This window comes from Tenrec ecaudatus, chromosome 5 (genome assembly GCF_050624435.1).
Source record: "Tenrec ecaudatus isolate mTenEca1 chromosome 5, mTenEca1.hap1, whole genome shotgun sequence".
Taxonomy (NCBI): Eukaryota; Metazoa; Chordata; class Mammalia; order Afrosoricida; family Tenrecidae; genus Tenrec; species Tenrec ecaudatus.
In genome coordinates this window covers 178,390,428-178,409,028 of record NC_134534.1, presented here as the reverse complement: position 1 = coordinate 178,409,028, position 18,601 = coordinate 178,390,428, and the positions used below count along the sequence as shown (strand labels likewise).

The 18,601-nt window shown below is 45.4% G+C and overlaps 1 protein-coding gene across 2 annotated transcripts in view; it reads right to left on the bottom strand.

Moving 5' to 3' along the window:
- Positions 1–18,601, bottom strand: part of ZNF438 (zinc finger protein 438) — a 182,968-nt gene that overhangs the window by 21,130 nt on the left and 143,237 nt on the right. The window contains exon 4 of one of the 2 annotated variants that reach the window (XM_075550342.1): positions 13,473–13,540. The exons of the other annotated variant lie outside the window; for it this stretch is intronic. Coding sequence (XP_075406457.1) covers positions 13,473–13,509 — 37 coding nt within the window. The 5' untranslated portion in view covers positions 13,510–13,540. The remainder of the gene's footprint in view (positions 1–13,472; positions 13,541–18,601) is intronic. 2 annotated transcript variants of the gene reach the window in all.

Below are 18,601 nucleotides of genomic sequence, written 5' to 3'. Positions count from 1 at the left end.
CCCACTTGTGAACCCCTTCAAGACTGTAAAACCTGAAAGTTCCTGTCCTTCATAAAAACCCACTTGGATTACAAAAACAGACTTCGGCATGAATTCTTTCATCGTGTGAAGCCAAGAACTGAGGTGCATGCAAGAATCTTTACACGTCTTTCTCCCATGTAGTGTCTAGTGATTTCAAACTGCTGATCTTATAGTTAGCAACCCAATATATAACCCCCACTATGCAACCAGGGTTCCTATCTGACACACACGTGGTCCCCATTATTGCTTTCCTTGTTAATATTACCAGTATGGAACTATTGATACTCAGTTGAATCACACGGCTGAAATTTATGAGACCTTGAAAACAGATTGATTGCATATACTCATGTATAAGCTGAGTTTTCCCAGCACATTTTTAATGCAGTTTTTTTGTGGTAAAATTAGTTGCCTCGGCTGATAGTTGGGTTGGCTTATACTCTAGTATATATGGTACTTCTAAAAAACTCCACCACTGAAAATCGTACTGAGCCCAGTTCTGGTCTCACATGTATGATGTTGTGAGTTGGAATGGGCTTGCAGACAATGCCCTGGTGGTGGAGGGGAGCTGACCATCTACCCACGAGAGGCGGCAAGCCTCGTGGTTGCAGGCCCTGCCCCATCCATAAACAAAACCTGTGGACAGGGTCTTTCCTGGAGATTCCGACAGTTGTCGAGCTAACTGGTTGTGAAAGGTGCTGGTAGGCTCAGAGACATCTCCAGCAAAGCTGATGGTGCCCGGCTATCAAATGAGATAGCGTCTGGGGTCTTAAAGACTTGAAGGTAGAAACAAGATGTCTACCTCACCCCATGCACAAGAATACACTCAAGGTGGATCACAGGTCTAGAAGTCAAACCCCAAACCATCAGGACCATTAAGGAGGGAATCGGGACTAATCTCAGAGCACTGGCCCAGGGAGCACATAGGCTCACTGCAACAGGGAAGGGGACACACACAGGTGATCTGGAAATCGACAAATGGGATCTAATAAGAATAAAACACCTGTGCACCTCGAAAGACTTTGCCAAGAGGGTGACAAGGCAACCCACAGACTGGGAGAAGATTTTTAGTAATGACACGTCAGACAAAGGGCTCATTACTAAAATCTACAACACCATCATGACCTGCAAAAAGAGGAAAACAGTTAACCCCCTAAGGAAGTGGGCAAAAGAAATGAGAAGAACTTTCACTAGAGAAGAGATCAATATGGCCAATAAATATATGAGAAAGTGCTCGAAGTCCCTTGCCATAAGAGAAATGCAAATCAAAACAACCATGAGATACCACCTAACACCCCTGAGGCTAGCCCAGATCAGTAAATCAGAGAGCAACAAGTGTTGGAGGGGCTGTGGTGAAGTAGGAACCCTCCTCCACTGCTGGTGGTCGTGCAGATTTGTACAGACACTGTGGAAAGCAATCTGGCGATACCTAAAGAAAATGGAAATTGATCTACCTTACGACCCAGCCATCCCTCTACTGGGCATATACCCGGTTGAAGCAGCAAATAAAACACGACCAGTCATATGCGCTCCAATGTTTATTGCGGCACAATTCACAATAGCAAAGACTTGGAAACAGCCTAAGTTTCCATTGATAGACGAGTGGATTAGCAAACTTTGGCACATACACACAATGGAGTATTATGCAGCACTAAAAAGCACCGATGAGCACATGAAACACGTTATTTCATGGGAAGAGCTGGAAGGAATTATGTTAAGCGAGGTAAGCCAGACCCAAAGGGACAGGTACAACATGAGTCCCCTGAGGTAAGTACAATCAGCATGACAGAAATGGGGCATTAATCCACCCAAGGGGAGGGTATGGTTTATATCTCCACAGGGAAAGTGGGACCAGACTTCAACCCAGTGTCGCAAGGTGTGAATGCAATATCCCGGCGTGGAGGAGGGAACCGGTGGAGAGGTCTGGGAGGCTGGCCCCAGCACCATAAATTAAGTGGATTCCTGCCCCTCCCCCGAAAAGAATTTGTTCCAAAGGACGACATTGACTCTGCAGCTATGGGAGATGGACATATTTGATCAGAGCACACGGGAGCAGATGAAGGGGCAGGAGGAGAGAGTGGAGCACAGCCTGGCCCACCAGGCTGTGATGATGATGTTCCTGAGTAGAGCAGCCAGTCCACAGAGAGAACAACACGGCTGGCCCTACTATGAGACATGATGCCCCTCAGTGACTAAGGGCGATACAGGGGACAGCACCGGAGACACAGTGTGGGAATTGCACCTGACCTGATCCCACCACACCGAGGCAAAGCACTGGGGGAGTGCAGCGGAACAGCAAGGGAATGGAGTGGCAAGGTCCCCAGGGAATGCTGAAAGTGGACTTTGGGGCCAGGGCGTGGTGCCCCAACAGACTGGACTGGAAAACGCTCCTAAGGGCCAGCAAAGATCCCTGAACTAACTACAAGCTTTTCTCTTGTGAACTGTTTTGTTCTGTTCTTTTTCAGTGGTTTGTTTTGGTTGTTTTGTTGTCTGGTTGTATACTGTTGCTTTGTGTTCCTCTGTCTAGTTTTCGTGCATGTTAGTGACTCCACAGGTCTGTCTGAATAGGACAGGCTGGATGAACTATCTGGATGAAAAACAACGGGACCGACAGTTCCGGGGGGACTTGGGGTGGGTGGGTGGGGGGGGTAAGGAAGTGGTGTTAACAAACTCAGGGACAAGGGAAAAACATGGGACCCCAAATGGTAGAGAAGGGGGAGTGGCAGGCCTGGTGGGAAATGATCAAGGGTAAGGTTGCTTAGAGAAGAGGTATACTCTAGCCCAGGTGGCGATGAAGCATGGTAGTAGGGCAGGAGGAAGGTCAAGGGAGATGGAGGAAAGAGCTAGGAGTCAAAGGGCATTCATGGAGGTCTAGACAAAGACATGTACATGCAAATATATATAGGAGGTTGGGGAAATAGATCTTTGTGTCTATATTTATAGGTCAAGTATTAAGGTGGCGGAAGGACCTTGGGCCTCTACTCAAACACTCCCTCTATGCATGAATACCTTCTTTTATTAAATTGGAACTCTATGATGCTCACTCTCCCGACACAACAGCTAGAGCCAAAATGGGTGAACAAGTAAATGTGGTGAAGAAAGCTGATGGTGCCCGGCTATCAAAAGAGATAGTGACTGGGGTCTTAAAGGCTTGAAGATAAACAAGCGGCCATCTAGCTCAGAAGCAACAAAGTCCACATGGAAGAACACACCAGCCTGTGTGATCGAGTGGTCCCAAAGGGATCAGTTACCAGGCATCAAAGAACAAAAAATCATATCATTGACTGCACACCTCCATGATAGGATCGCTGAAGACAAATGGGTGCATAAGCAAATGTGGTGAAGAAAGCTGATGGTGCCCGGCTATCAAAAGAGATAGTGTCTGGGGTCTTAAAGGCTTGAAGGTGAACAAGCGGCCATCTAGCTCAGAAGCAAATAAGCCCACATGGAAGAAGCACACCGGCCAGTGCGATCACGAGGTGCCCAAGGGACCAGATATAAGGCATCATGCAAAAAAAAAAAGATATAAGTGTGTGTATGTATGTGTATATATGTGTATATGTATATATGTATGTGTATATATATATTATATTAAATGAAGGGGGAAGTGCAGAGTGGAGACCCAAGGCCCAAGTGTCGGCCAATGGAGATCCCCTCATAGAGGGGCTTAGGAGAGGAGATGGGTTAATTAGGGTGTGAGGTAGTATCGATGAAGAACACAGCTTTCCCCCAGATCCTGGATGCTTCCTCCCCCCAACTACCATGATCCGAATTCTACCTTGCAGGGCTGGATAGGACAGAGGCTGTACACTGGTACATATGAGGGTTGGAGGTACAGGGAATCCAGGGTGGATGATACCTTCAGGACCAAGGGTGTGAGGGACGATGCTGGGAGAGTGGAGGGTGAGTGGGTTGGAAAGGGGGAACTGATTACAAGGATCCACATGTGACCTCTTCCCTGGGAGAGGGACAGCAGAGAAGGGGGGAAGGGAGACCCCGGGTAGGGCAAGATATGACAAAATAACGAGGTATAAATTACCAAGGGCATATGAGGGAGGGGGGAAAGGGGAGGGAGGGGGAAAAAAAAAAAGAGGACCTGATGCAAGGGGCTTAAGTGGAGAGCAAATCCCTTGAGAATGATTGGGGCAGGGAATGTATGGATGTGCTTTATACAATTGATGTATGTATATGTATGGATTGAGTCCCTAATAAAATGTAAAAGAAGAAAAGAGAAAAAAATGATTAGGGCAAAGACTGTACAGATGTGCTTTATACAATTGATGTATGTATATGTATGAACTGTGAAAAGAATTATATCAGCCCCAATAAATTGTTAAAATAAAAAATAAAAAAAAAAAGACTTGAAGGTAAACAAACGGCCATCTAGCTCAGAAGCAACAAAGCCCACATGAAAGAAGCCCACCAGCCTGTGCGATCACAAGATGTCAAGGGATCAGGTATGAGGCATCATCAGAACAAAAAATCTTACCATAGCGAATGAGTGTGGGAGTGCAGAGTGGAGACCCAAAGCCCATTTGTAGGCCACTGGACATTCCCTTACAGAAGGGTCTTGAGGTTGCGTCAAGACAGTCAGGGTGTGATGTAGCAATGATAAAAAATAAAATTTTCCTCTAGTTCCTAGATGCTTCCCGTCCTCCCACCCCTCCCCAACTATCTTGATCCCAATTCCACCTTGCAAGTCTGACTAGACCAGAGGATGTACACTGGTACAGATGGGAACTGGAAACACAGGGAATCCAGGGCGGATGATCCCCTCAGGACCAGTGGTGTGAGTGGCAATCCTGGGAGGGCATAGGGAGAGTGGGTTGGAAAGGGGGAACTGATTACAAGGATCTGTATGTGACCTCCTCCCTGGGGGACGGACAACAGAAAAGTGGGGAAAGGGAGACGTGGGACAGAGCAAGATATGACAAAATAATAATGTATAAATTATCAAGGGTTTATAAGGGAGCGGGGAGTAGGGAAGGAGGGGGAAAATGAGGACCTCATACCAGGGGCTTGGGTGGAGAGCAAATGTTTTGAAAATGATGAGGGCAACGAATGTACAGATGTGCTTTACACAATTCATGTGTGTACGGATTGTGATAGCAGTTGTATGAGCCCCTAATAAAATGATTTTTTTTAAAAAGAGTGTTAGTGAGCTGCACAGATGCCTCATGGCAAAAAACCCCCCAAAAAAACAAACAGGAAGGGCAGTATCAGAGCCCACCACCAATGGATTAAAATGGCACATCTCTTCTTCTAGGATGGAAGACCGTGCCTTTAAATGGCAGTTGGCAGAGTTAAGTGCCTTGAGGGGCGGGGTGGTGGTGACTAACTAGATGACAGAGGTGAAGAGGCCTTCCCCCTTCCTTGGAATAAGCTCAAAGACAAGGTTTCCTGCATCAGCATGTGCAGGCAGCTGGGCTCGTGTACCAGGAAGGGGGCAGAATGTGCCTTTGGTCAAAGCACCAGGATTGTGAAATGAATGTGGTTAAGATGAGATGGCTTCAGCAACAGAATCATCAACAGCAGGGACTAGAATCACAAGCAGGCACCCTGGCAGCACAGTGGGCTGCACACTGGTTGCAACCCCCGGGGTCAACAGTTGGAAACTACCAGGGAGAGAGATGAGGCTCTCTGCTCCTCTAAGGAGGTGTAGTTTCAGAAACTCACGGGGCAGGTCTACCCTGCCCCATAGGGTTGCTATCAGTCAGAATAGACTAACTGGCAGCGAGGAGAATCATAGACACTCTTATTTTAATTTCAAAAGTGGTTTCCTTTGCGAGAAGAGGGGCATGATTGAGAAGGGGTACGCTACCTGCGTGCTAGGAAGTGAGATGAGGGTTCCATGCTTGAACTGTTTAACGATGCTTTATCCTTACTGCTGATTTACCTGCAACTCAATGATTTAGCACTTCTGCTTTTTCCAGTAAGTTTTTCCTCTACCTCAGCTTTTGTCAATGGATTTCTACGTGTAAATACCCAAAGTTGGATGGAGCCACAGATCCTGTAAGGCAGTCCTCAACCTGGGGGTCGCAACCCCTTTTGGGGTCAAACGACCCTTTCACAGGGGTCACCTGATTCATAACAGTAGCAAAATGACAGCTATGAAGTAGCAATGAAAATAATTTTATGGTTGGGGGTCACCACAACACGAGGAACTGTTAATTAAAGGGTCGTGGCACATGAGGAAGGTTGAGAACCACTGCTTTAAGGGAAAGGACTCTCTTGTGAGGATAATCAGGTTGTAGCAAACTGCGTGGGGTCGGGGGACATATCTGACCTCCTATGGCTTCTCTTGTGCCACAAGGCAGGGGTCACAGTGCCTCCCCCTTCCATTTTCCTTATCTACTCTGGAACCAACTGTTCCTCCCAGGGCACTCTACTTCTGGGTTCTGGCCACACAGAACTCCCAGGAAAAAATCACATCTGTGGGGGCTTATTCCGGAAGCTAACAGGTTACCACAAATCAGGATCAGCATAGTCATTGGTCCAGCACCTCTCCTCACCCAGTCTCTCTGGTCCTCAGACTCTCAGCCACGTGGTCCCTTGGGTTCCGCCTTGGTGTGGCAACTCTGTCTCCCAGCCCCATGGTCAAGTGCTGCTCCATCCTACAGTCTCTGGTACCTCTGGTCTCGGCCTCCCCACTTCAGACAGACACCAGGAATGTGCTCCTCCCTGGGTCCTGGGCGTTCTCTCTCTGTTGCAGCTTCAAAGATGGCTCCTCGTTATAGCCAGAGGCGTGGTAATGAACGTGGACCAATCCCCTCTAGTTTCAGTGCTACCCACGGCCTACTTGTATAGTCCTGCCAACCACATGGTGGGAGTTACAGAGACTTGCGTCAAAGAGCCCTATTAAAGTGAAGCCCAGGAGAAGTGGATGCATAATGAGAATAACTGATTGGCAGGCGTTGGGGGTTATAGGAATGCAGGGGTGGGGGTATGTAATAGGGAGGGATTGGGGATTTGGGGAGTAAATAATGAAGGGGAGAGGGAGCAACAGAACTGATCATGATTGCACAATTCATTTTAAAGACGATTTAACCTGGTGGGTGGGTAGGCGGGGACTACTGCACTGTGCAGTGACTGCACACTGCCTCTTGATATGGTTGATTGAATTATTGACTTGTAGGATATGTAAATTATGTACCAATAAAACCGTTGGGAAAAAGAAAAATTTCACTGCACCACCCTCACTGTTAATGTGTTTTTCCTATGCAGGCGCATGTGCCACTTCACACACAGAGGCACCCACGCAACACTGACATGCGAAAAGCATGTGGAGAAAAAGAAAACGTGGTTCCGAGGCCTGGGACTGCGGGACTGCGGCTCCTGGCAGTCCCCTTGGTGGAACTGACCACCTCGGCTGCTGTGTGTGAGTATCCGATTTTGATGTACAGCCCATGTAACCCAAGTCTGATCTAAATAGGCCCAAAGAGCAAACCCATCACTTTGAAATCTGTGGGGACCACTGGGCATCAGTTTTCCTTGAAGTCTGCCTGGCTCCTCCTCCATCACTATCGTGATTGCCCTTTCGAAGACACAGATCCACCAGGGAGGAATCCTGGTCCGTTTACTCTTAGCTACTCTTAGCGAATGACTATGTAACAGTTACCTCTCCATTTTCATGCAAGACATGGTGGGACTGCGCAGGTGTTTTCTTTCCCTCCGAGCTACACACGCGTGTGTGTGTGTGCGTGTGCGTGCGCGCGTGAGTGTGTCTGCACTCCTGGCTCCAGGGCTGGCTCTGTGGCTGTTGACTGTCCTCCTCCAGCTCCTGCTTCGATGAGCCCTCAGCCTTGCCCTTTGCTCCCATGGCCTGATTGCCTCGTGCTGGAGTAACTCAACAACTGGCCAGTGTTACAGGTTTGAAGGCATATAGTCTTGAACTACGGAAGCGCAGGTGACGTGGCGCACAGGTTAAGCATTTGACTGCTCACCGAAAGGTCAGAGGTTTGAAACCATTTGAGGTTCTGTGGGAGAAAGACCGGTGATCTATTCCTGTCAAGATCGCAGCCTGGGAAGCTCTCTCCAGTCTGAATGGATCGCTATGGGTTGATTTTATGCAGGTGCAGGGCCTGCTCACTCTGTACTCCACTTATTGCTCCCTAACAGGCTAGTCCAGGGTTCCCCGAAGCAGTCTCCCGTCACCACCCTCTCTCCCAAGCTCTCAACACCTGTGGCGCTTTCTCTCTTGTCAGTGTTTTGGCATTGGCCTTGTGGAGAAAAGAGAGGTCATTAAGTGGAAACTAGTTCACTGTCCCTTTTCTTCTGCTGGTAAACTCTCTCTATCTTTTACTGTTGGACCCACACATGTAAAGCTTTCTGGGAGGTGGGAACAGGAGGGGCAGCACCTTTGCTTCAATTGCACCCTCAGCTACCTCAATTCCTGACATATTAAAGCGTGGCAACATGCACACCGTAGAAAGCAGCGTGCCCTCACCCAGTTCTGGGTCCCCCCCTCTCTCCAGGCCTGTCCTGCCACCTCTGTGAGCAGCACCTGTGTGGGTCCCGGTGTCTCAGCGAGACCTTCCCTCACCATGCTCACAGCGTGCTCCACAATACGCCCCAGTCACTGCTGCCTCACCCCGCTTTCATTTCCCTTCATGACATTTATCTTTACACCGATGGTAGAGACTGGTGTCACTCAATTTGTCATCTGGCTCCTCCCAGTAGAAGGCAAGGACCAGAAAAGCAGGGGTTTGTTTCGCGCACTGATAGGACTTCGGTCTCACTGGAGTCATTTAAGACCAAATGCACGAAACGAGCGACCTATGATCTATCAACCACATTATCTTGTTTTTCCTTTGCTTAAAGACAAGAATAACAGGTTTATTCCATTAAAAGTACCATTAGATTGTGAATTTTTATTCCTATTAGTGCTAGAGTTTTACAAGCAAAAAAGTGCCTAGCTTATATTTTTGGTTTGCATAACAGCCTTCATATCTCTATCAAATTTCTTTGCTTTTATTCCTGCTCAACTTACCACACCAGCCATCTGCATGAACAAAGATGTGAGCATCTGTTGGATGGGCAATGGTCTCAGGGGCAGATGTTTCCACCACTGCGTTCATGTCACTGGGGTTGGATACATTATTTGAACAGATGTACACAATCTGAAAGTGTTGGGTCCCTCAGTGCAATGCCTCCAACTGCTTTCGATCAAAGTACCTACATGCTATTTGCACCTGCATTTATGTTAATGATATCAAGGCAGCAGGGGTCTGACAAAGTGAGATGTGAGGCTGTGGAATATATTTACATGGTTAATTGGAGTTTCTGAGAAGCTGCTGCCAAAGGGCCATGCTGACACTGATAGAGCCTTGAGTACTCTGGTGATTAATTTGCTTTTTAAGCAGGGGGAACGTGATGACAAGGAAACTATGCTGGATCCGGACTGGCCAATAAGAATATTTGAAGTTCTAGCCCTTGACCCCAATATCAGAAAATAATGTCCATCATAACGGTTGCCTGATCATCTTTAGCTGCCCCTTCTCCCGGGGGTCACTGCCATTTGGTTCTAGAAGGAACTGTCCATAGGTATATGGGAATGTTTTCCATTTGTACGTCTGTCAACAGCAGAGCATACCAATGGTCCACAGTGGTATTCTGCAGAAATTATTATACCCTGAAGTCCCAATTTTCAACATTAGGGACCTAACCAAAACCAGATTGAAAATGTCAGTTTGTCCTTGTCTGGGGCATAAAATGGTACCCCAAATCCAAGAGCAGCATTGTTACCATTAGTTGAGATCAAAGGGTTTCCATATGAATCTCATATATTGGGAAACATAATATATTGATACACGGGGAATGATTTTTTTTTTCCAATGATGAGGTCCCAAAGCAATGCAAACCGCTAAGCGGAAAGCATCAAATTACAGCAGTTCTCTTTGGGATTGATTCTGCATCAGTGTTGGGGCTCAAGAGCCAAAGAAGCTGTCCTTGGAGCTTTACGGAGCTAAGAACTTAGAATTTTCAAAGAATACCTCATTGCTGTAATAATATATTGTAACCACAGTGTGCATGGGTTAATTATTTCATTCACTTGAAACTTACAATGCTATGCTCACCACCATCAACATGGTTATCATGTGAGGCACTGGAATACGTTCAAACAGGGATTCACATGATGGGCATTGGCACATTTACACTCACAGACAGTGCGTGCGTTTTAAAAACAGATGCAGAGTCTTTAGGTAACTTCTGAGGCTCCAAAGGGGGCAGGGAGTGTTAAGACCCCATTGTATCTTAAAGCACCTGGCCCCTGACGCCACTTTTTATTACTCTTATTAAACAAAAGTAGTACTTCCTATCTGAAAACTTTGTTTAAACAATACAAATGTTATGACACAGTTGAGCAAAGTGTTGAAGACCTACGAGAGAAGCCCTTCCTGCAGGGTTGCCCAGGAAACGGTAAACCTAAACGTTGGAATGGGGAAGACCTCGGTCAGAAAGTACGGCTTCAGATTTAAAAGAAGACTCTTTCCCTGAGCAGTGAACAGTGGGACTGATTTTACCCAACTCTGCAGGGACTTCATCAGCCATCCTGCCCATCAGGTCCAGCCTTCAGTCCTTGAACTTATCTCAGCCAGAGACGATGTGATGTGATGCAGGTGGTCCCAAAGTGAGCTCCCCTGACTGGCAGGTGCGTCCATCCACTTGCGGGCATTCCCCATCCCTGTGCCAGCTATTGCCTTCCTTTCAACGAGCCGGAAGTACAATGGTTCCTGGGGTGGGTGCTATTATTTTTCTTTTATGGCTTATCACTGGCTCTAATTTTGCCTTTTCCAACACAGGATACATTTCCTTAACATATGATTTGGAAATCTTAAAGAAAAATAAGACAGTTCCCAGAAAACCATAAACCTGATTCCCGACTCTAAGTCTGAGAGAGAGAAAACTGTCACAGAAGTCTAACGAACTTCTGGCAATTCCCTTAGCAAACCTCTTAAACAAACAGGAATAGCAGACGCTACATTATAATGGGAAGCTTTGGACAGTTTTTAAAGCACCGTTGAAGAGCTATTACGATGTTAAATCTTTTTTCCCTAGGAAAGCATTTAAATGTGATCCTCAAATTTCTCATTAGTTTCCTCTGTTTAGTGCCTTGTTCAGATTAACTTTCAAGTCCCATCGCCTTGACCCGAAAACCCACCTGTTAAACTTCTCAAACAAAACAAAAAAACCTTACTGTTATTGAGTCAACTCTGACTCAGAGCGACTCTGTAGGTCAGAGCAGAACTGCCCTGGTGGGTTTTTGAGACTGTAACTGTTTATGGGAGTAGAATTTATACAGTAGCTCAGAGGCAGATGCAAACTCCAAACAGAGCAAGTCCGGACAAGGAAGCACAGCAGGAAAGGGGTGTGAATGGTGACATGCGTCCCTACACTGGGCAGAAGCCACACAGCTCACTGCTTTACCACTTACCAAAACGTACTCTTTTAGAGCTGGAAAGGATCACCTAGCGATCTTTGCTTTACTGATGGAGAAGCAGGAACTCAGGGAGAAAGTAACTTGTCCCAATGGAAGCACATCTGGGAAAGGCTCTCATGCTCCTGACACTGGATCCATTGCATGGCTCTGCCTTCTAAGGAAACAGCCAGGCCACTGAATGTCCAAGTCCACAGTCAGCCTCCTACTACTGAAGTGATCTCCTGGAGGACAATGCAAGCTCTGTATTTCTAGTTCAAGGTTGCCTTCCCTGGGGCCCTTGTTCTTATTCCCATCTCCTTTCTTGCCCTACTGTGATGGGCTAACTCTCGCGTGACTCTCAACTCTTACTGTCCTCTCGTCCAATGACTGGAGGTGAATCCAGCCACAGGGTCTGATCTTTGCTGACTTCCCTTCCTGTACGTCCCCTCAGATCATGCTTGGCCAACAGCCATCTCAAGGGAGAGGTAGTCCATGTCTCCCTCCCCACATCAGCCTCTGAAGATGAAGATTGCCCAGACAGTTATGACAACCACTATGAACAACAGTAACCTCTCACCTTGTAAAGTCCTACTATGCAGTCAATAACATGCTGGCCAATTTGCATGCATTATCTCCTTTAATCACTACAAAATCCCATAAATCACGAGTCAATGTCTTCAGCTTATATGCCGATAAAGAAGCCAAGACTTTAAGAGGTCAGTGATGTACTTAAGCAGCTACATAGTAATACTGAGTTTCAAACTCACCCAATCCCAGGATTTTGATAAGTAAGCACACAATCTTCATTCTCATTGGTAGAGAGATTAGAGCGTGTTAACTCAAGTTAAGGAAGGATCTTTCTAGAAAATCCCATCCCTGGTGGCGAAGTCAGTTATGTGCATTGAGTTGCTAATTGCGTGGTCCGTAGTTCTAATCCTTCAATTGCTCCAAGGGAGAAAGAGGAGGCTCTCTGCTCTGGTAGAGGTTATAAGTCTTGGAAAAGTAAAGGGGCAGCCCTACTCTGTCTTATGTGGGGCCTCAGAGTTGGAATCAGCTTGATGGCAGTGGGTGTTGTTAGCTAAAAGCCACCCCTGAGAGAGACTACCTTTGTACCTTTAAAGACATCACCTTTTGCCCCCCCTCCCCCAGTTTTTCAGCCTTCCTCGTGGAGAAGAGATGGATCCAGGGGAAAGGCTGGAATTCCCCTAAATGTAAAGGTGTGTACTTAACAGACAGAAGAATTTAATTATTCCTTACGCAGACGGGGCTCTACCTCCACCTGGAGACGGCATTTTGGAAAATTCCAGGAAGCTCCTGTTAACTAATCGTGACTTTCTTCAAAGAGAGAGAGAAAAAAAATCACACGGAGGGGAAATGATTCTTCTTGTCTGTTTCTTTTTCAGTGAGTGTGGGAAGAAACAGGTCAAATCAACATCAAAGGAAGTATCGAAGTCCAGATATAACGATGACTATATAGAAAACAACCCAAACCAAACCTAATGCCATCGAGATGGTGCCGACCCTACACAACAGGGTAGAACTGTTGTGAGCTGTAACTCTTTATGAGAGTCTTGTTTTTCTCCTGTGGAGCCACTGGTGGTTTCGAACTGCTGACCTTGCCATTCGCAACCCAACGTGGAACTGTTACAGCACCAAGGCTTCTTATGCATAGATAGCTACACACATGTAAACCTATGTGTGTGTGTGTTTACTCAAAAGCACCCTCATTTTGTCTCAGTAGATGTCAATCATCTTCAACCCTTTTGGCATTTACCTAATGGGCAGCTAGTTGCTCGCTCCTGAGCTGGGCCCTGAGGATGTTGCAGTGACTGAGATGCTCTGGCTGAAGAAGCTCTCAGGCTACAAATGAGATGTCACCTTACACCCAGGAGTCCCCAGACACAGAGCGCCGAGAAGGAAATACATTTTAATGTATACGTTTTTGTCCTCAGTTCCAAGGAACTTGTCACTGTATGACGAGTGGATATTTTATAACATACATATTACTATTATTACTCAGCATGGCTCATCTTACCTTGATCTTTCAGTGGGACTGATAAAGAATTCTGCATTATGAAGGATTTGACTTGAATAGTAACTTTCCTAAAAATAATCAAGGACAAATAATAATTAGCAAATGTTTGAGATGCCAGGTTAATGGATAGTAAAAGACATTTCTTTGCTACAATTTTTAAGCTGCTTGTGGGTCTCATTTTTAAGTCTTTCTATTTATAACTATATGAACAATAAGAAATGAGTCGAGCTACTCAAACACTTCTTGCTGTCTTTGCGCCTTTCTCCACAGGATGTTACAGTGTCTCCTGAAATGGCGTTGCAGCAGGATGCGATGACATTTTGCTAGGGGACCTTCCCTGCATCTCTGCTTTTACAGAACGGGGCAAACCCGTTTCCCTAAAAATGCCCTGCTTGAGAATTAGGTTCCCAATGGTCTGTTTAGGAGGAAATAACGGAAATGTTTAATGAGCATGATAAAAGGTAATGCACGGATCGTACAGTCATCTGATGAAACATAGCGTGGTCATTGAAGGTCACCGTGCAGAGTGTATAGCACTGTGACACTGTTGATCACACAGTGCACTGGACATGCACACCACATGGCCCCCGCACTAGGGTTACAGCTACCCACAAATGAAAGGAAAGTCACAGCACGACTCGAATGCTCACTGTCACTGGGCCGGCTGTCGGAATTCGTTGCTGTTGGGTGTTGTCGCATTGATTTTAACTCACTGCCACCTTGTACAGCAGAGTCATGCTGACCTGAGCAGATCACCAGGTCATTTGTCCTGAGGAGTGGCTGGTGGGTTTGAACTCCTGACCTTTCGATTAGTGGCTGAGGGCTGATAGAATTAACGGTGTTCCCCAGCACCTTCCCCCATTTTAAACTATCTTCCAAATTGTCTGTGGACCCTGAGGGTGTCCTGGGCTACACGTTGGGCTGCTAACTGCAAAGTCTGCAGTTCGAAACCAGCAGGCACTCCACAAAAGACAGGGCTTTCAACTCCTGTGAGCCGTTATAGTGTCGGAAAACTCAGGGGCAGTTCTACCCCATCCCATACGGTCACTGAGTCAGCATGGGTTCTATGGCAGGGAGTTTGATTTTACCCCTTTTTTTGGACACCAGGTTATAAAAGACTGGTTTCTGAGAAGAGGAAACCAGTGAGCAAAGCCATGTCATATCATGCCGGGAGGAAGGGCCTTGATGGAGAATCCCAGTTCTGGAGGAGAGAGTAGCGAACACAATGACAGGGTTCCCATGGCGTGTTCACCTACCTGAGCTCTAACTAGCTCAGCAAGCGAGTAAATGGCCCAGGGACAAGGAAAACTCCCGTGTTCTACACTCACACTGGGCTGTGAGCAGTGCCTGTTCCCATGATCCCGACCGAACAACCTCGTCATTCACAGGGCAATGGGTCGTGGACACAGAAGGCCCTGTAGTGACTGCTGGTTTTGTTTCACTCAGCAAGTCTTAACAGCAAAACCCACAAGGATCAAATTGTTTCTAACGGGCTTAGCTGTGCACTAGAACAACGCTCAAGAAGATTTATAGAAAAAATTTTTTTAATAAAATCTATCACCCAATAAAGTTTATAATGTTTCTCTTGCAATAAAAATGATTAAGCATGAAAAGCAAGGAAATGTGATTCTCAGAAAAGTAATGAACCAAAATTGATCCCAAACTGATGCAGATGTTAAAACAAGCTGATACAGACAGTGGGTGTAGAATGCTATTTTGATGTTTAAAAAGTGCAAGGATAAACAAGATAACACAGACCTTAATACAGGCACCAGAGTTGAAACTCCAATGAAGACCATGAAGACTAGTCTAGAAGGGACTCATGTCATAGTTAGTGTATGCCATTGAGAAAACGTTAGTTCACGGAAGGCGCTGCAGCGGAACCTCTCCAGAACGAAGCGCAGTCAGGGACCGTCAGCCCTCTAACACACGAGTGATCGGAGAAGAGAGGAACGAAAGGGCCCAAAAATCACAGGAAGAAACCAGGGCGTACATTTCCCCAAACTGAACGAACTATAAACAGACGGATGCAAAATGCTCAACGCAACCAAAGCACAAGCAACATGAAGAAACTGCAGGAAGGCACGTCAGGAAAAGACCGCTCAAAACCAGTGATGAAAGAAAATCTCCGACAGCCTGGGAAAAGCAACAGGATACACTGAGGGAGAATTGCTGGGCTGACAACACATGTCTTGTGGGAGACAATGCAAACGAGAAGATCCTGGGGAAGCATTTTTAAAGAAAGAAAGAGGCAAAAAAGCAGTAACAACAATAGCAAAAACACCCTAGCCCCCAACAGCTGTTAATCTAGACTTCTATACACACACACAAAAATCTCTTTGGGAAAGAAAGGCAAAATAAAGATGCTTTTGTACATACACAAGCTGAAAGAATTCATCACTAGCCCACCCACAATATATGAAACATGAAAGGCTATTCTTCAGACAGAGTATATGTGATATGAGAAAGTAGTAATACAGATCTCTGTATAGAATGAATACTGGAGATCAAAACTACATGGAAAGTATACAACCTGTTCGTCTTAATGTTTACAATTCTTTATCTGATTAGCTATTTAAATAAATAATAGCAATATGATATGGAGGCTAATCACACAGGTAAAAGTGAAATGCCCAGCAACAAGAGGACACAGGTGGATGAAATTGCAAAGTGAAATCAGTAGAGGAAGGACAGTCTCTCCAAGAGACACTGAGGTGATCGGACACATTTGCCAGAATAAAAAACAAACAACAAATCAAAACAAAAGCCAACCCAAAATACAACACAAACAAGCGAATGAAATGCGGAGTCCTACCTCACACCGTACATGACACGACCGCCACAGGTTCGTGGGGGAACTCCATGATCTTCTCATTCTATCTTCCCATGAAAAATTTCAAAGTCCCCTTGTAGAAACAGTCATGTAAACATATATGCAAAAACAGCCTAAAAGGAGCCACGGTGACCCGCCTTAGCAACGTTATCTTAGCAAAAGCACATGCCATGAAGCAGACTGTTGAGAAGGTTTGCTCTTCAAACGACACAGTTCGGGAAAGAAAAGCACAAACCACAATGCTGGAGAACATGTCTGCAAATAGTGTACATGATACAAAAACACTGTATCCAGAATCAAGAGAGGACTTGCAAAACTCACTAAGAAAACAAACAACCCAAGTACGAACTAGGCAAAGGATGTGAACTGGCACTTCACAAACACATAGACACAGCGCACCAAGGACTGACATGAGAAGGTGCTCAAGAGTGTATGTTATTTGGGAAATGCAAATTAAAATGAGGGTTATCCTGAGGGGCCCATTAGAACAAAACAACAACAAAGCAAACAGTCGCAAAAAACTAACTGTACTAGGTGTGGATGAGTATTATGCTACAGTATTACCACTGCAGGTGGGGCTGAATTCCTATTCACAGTGACAGGACAGGGCAGAGTCCGGTGGTCTCCCGGGGTTTCCAAGGTGAGCCATCTTTACAGAGGCCGACTGCAGCATCTTTCTCCCTTGGAGCAGCTGCTGGGGTTGAACCCTGACCTGTTGGTGGATAGCCGAGTGCTGAACCCCTACACCACCAAGAGCCATTCTATATTGCTAGAAGAACTGTACATGATCCAAACATTTTGAAAAATCGTTGGACATTTTCATAATAAGTCAAAAATATACTTACCATATGATCTGGCTAATCCCTTGCTAGAGATTAGCCTTAAGGGAAGAGCAAGCATATATCCATACAAACACACAAAAGATATTCACAGCAGCTTTATTTGTAGTAACCCCAAATCAGAGACAACTGAAATGTTTATCAATGGGTGCACGGATAAATAAGCCAGACCCATACAAAACACTACTAGTAGGCAATGTAAAAGATGAAACTATCGATCCACACTGCACTCTGAATGAATCTGAAATACATTACTCTCTATGGGAGAAGCCAGGTGTAAAAAGAGTTCATAGTGTGTGATCCACTCCATAGAAATCAAGATAATAGCTGCCCGGGGACAGGGAGACAGGAGGGCTAGAAGGAAGAGATGGGAATAAGCACAGGGAATAGACATCGATCCTTTGAAGATGAAGGATGCAGTCACACTGTTGATTGTCTAATGGTTTCAAGGATGTACACGCATATCAGAAGTTATCATGATGCACTTTAATAGGGTGCAATTTCCTGCAAGTCAATATAGTACAGCTGTTAAAAAATCAAAGGCAATGTTGCGGAGAAAATTGAACACTTACAATCGGCATATTAAAAAAAAAAAGAAGCAAAAAAAAAACAACACCAAAACAAAACCCCTCACTTACACTGAGCTGATTCTGACTCCTAGTGGCCCCATAGGGCAGGGTAGAACTGCCCCCATGGGTTTCTGGGACTGTAAGTTTTCTTTTTTTCCACAAGAGTAGAAGCCTCATCTTTCTCTCGAGGAGTTGCTAGTGGGTTTGAACTTCTGATCTTGTGGTATGCAGTCCATTTTGTAACCCACTGTTCCCCCAATAGGCATACAGAACCCATTGATTTATTAAACAAGTACTGGTTTTGAGGTGCTACTATGTACTCTGGACACAGTAAAGGCACATTAGATATGAATCTTACTGTCTGATATAAAACAAATTTCAGTGTCTCCCATGGGATAGTCAGTGAGTTTGAACCAGCAACCTTGCAGTTAGCAGTTCAGGACTTACTCTACAGGGCAGCCAGCACTCCTTAACAAGAATGAGAAAACACTCCATCACAGAAACTAGCAGATGACTTTAAACTAGTAATTTTTAGATCGTTCAACAGCACTAATATAGAAATACAAAATTTAATATAAAATTACTTAGCCTGTTAATTAGCAATAAAGAAAACCCTAACTACTAGGCAAATTCTGAGGAAAAATGTATACTCATTTACTGCGTGTAGGGGTATAAATGGTACAAACTCCTTGGGGAGTACTTTTGCAATAAATATGTTGAGGCTTTCTTTAGAAAAATACACATAACAAAGCGTTTTCCAGTTTAATAATTTCTGCATGTAAAATTCAGTGATATTCCATGATATTCTTCATATTGTGCACTCTCATCATCCCCTTCTCAATTATGCCAATTATCCCACCACCCTGAACGCACAACTCCAGGCTGTCT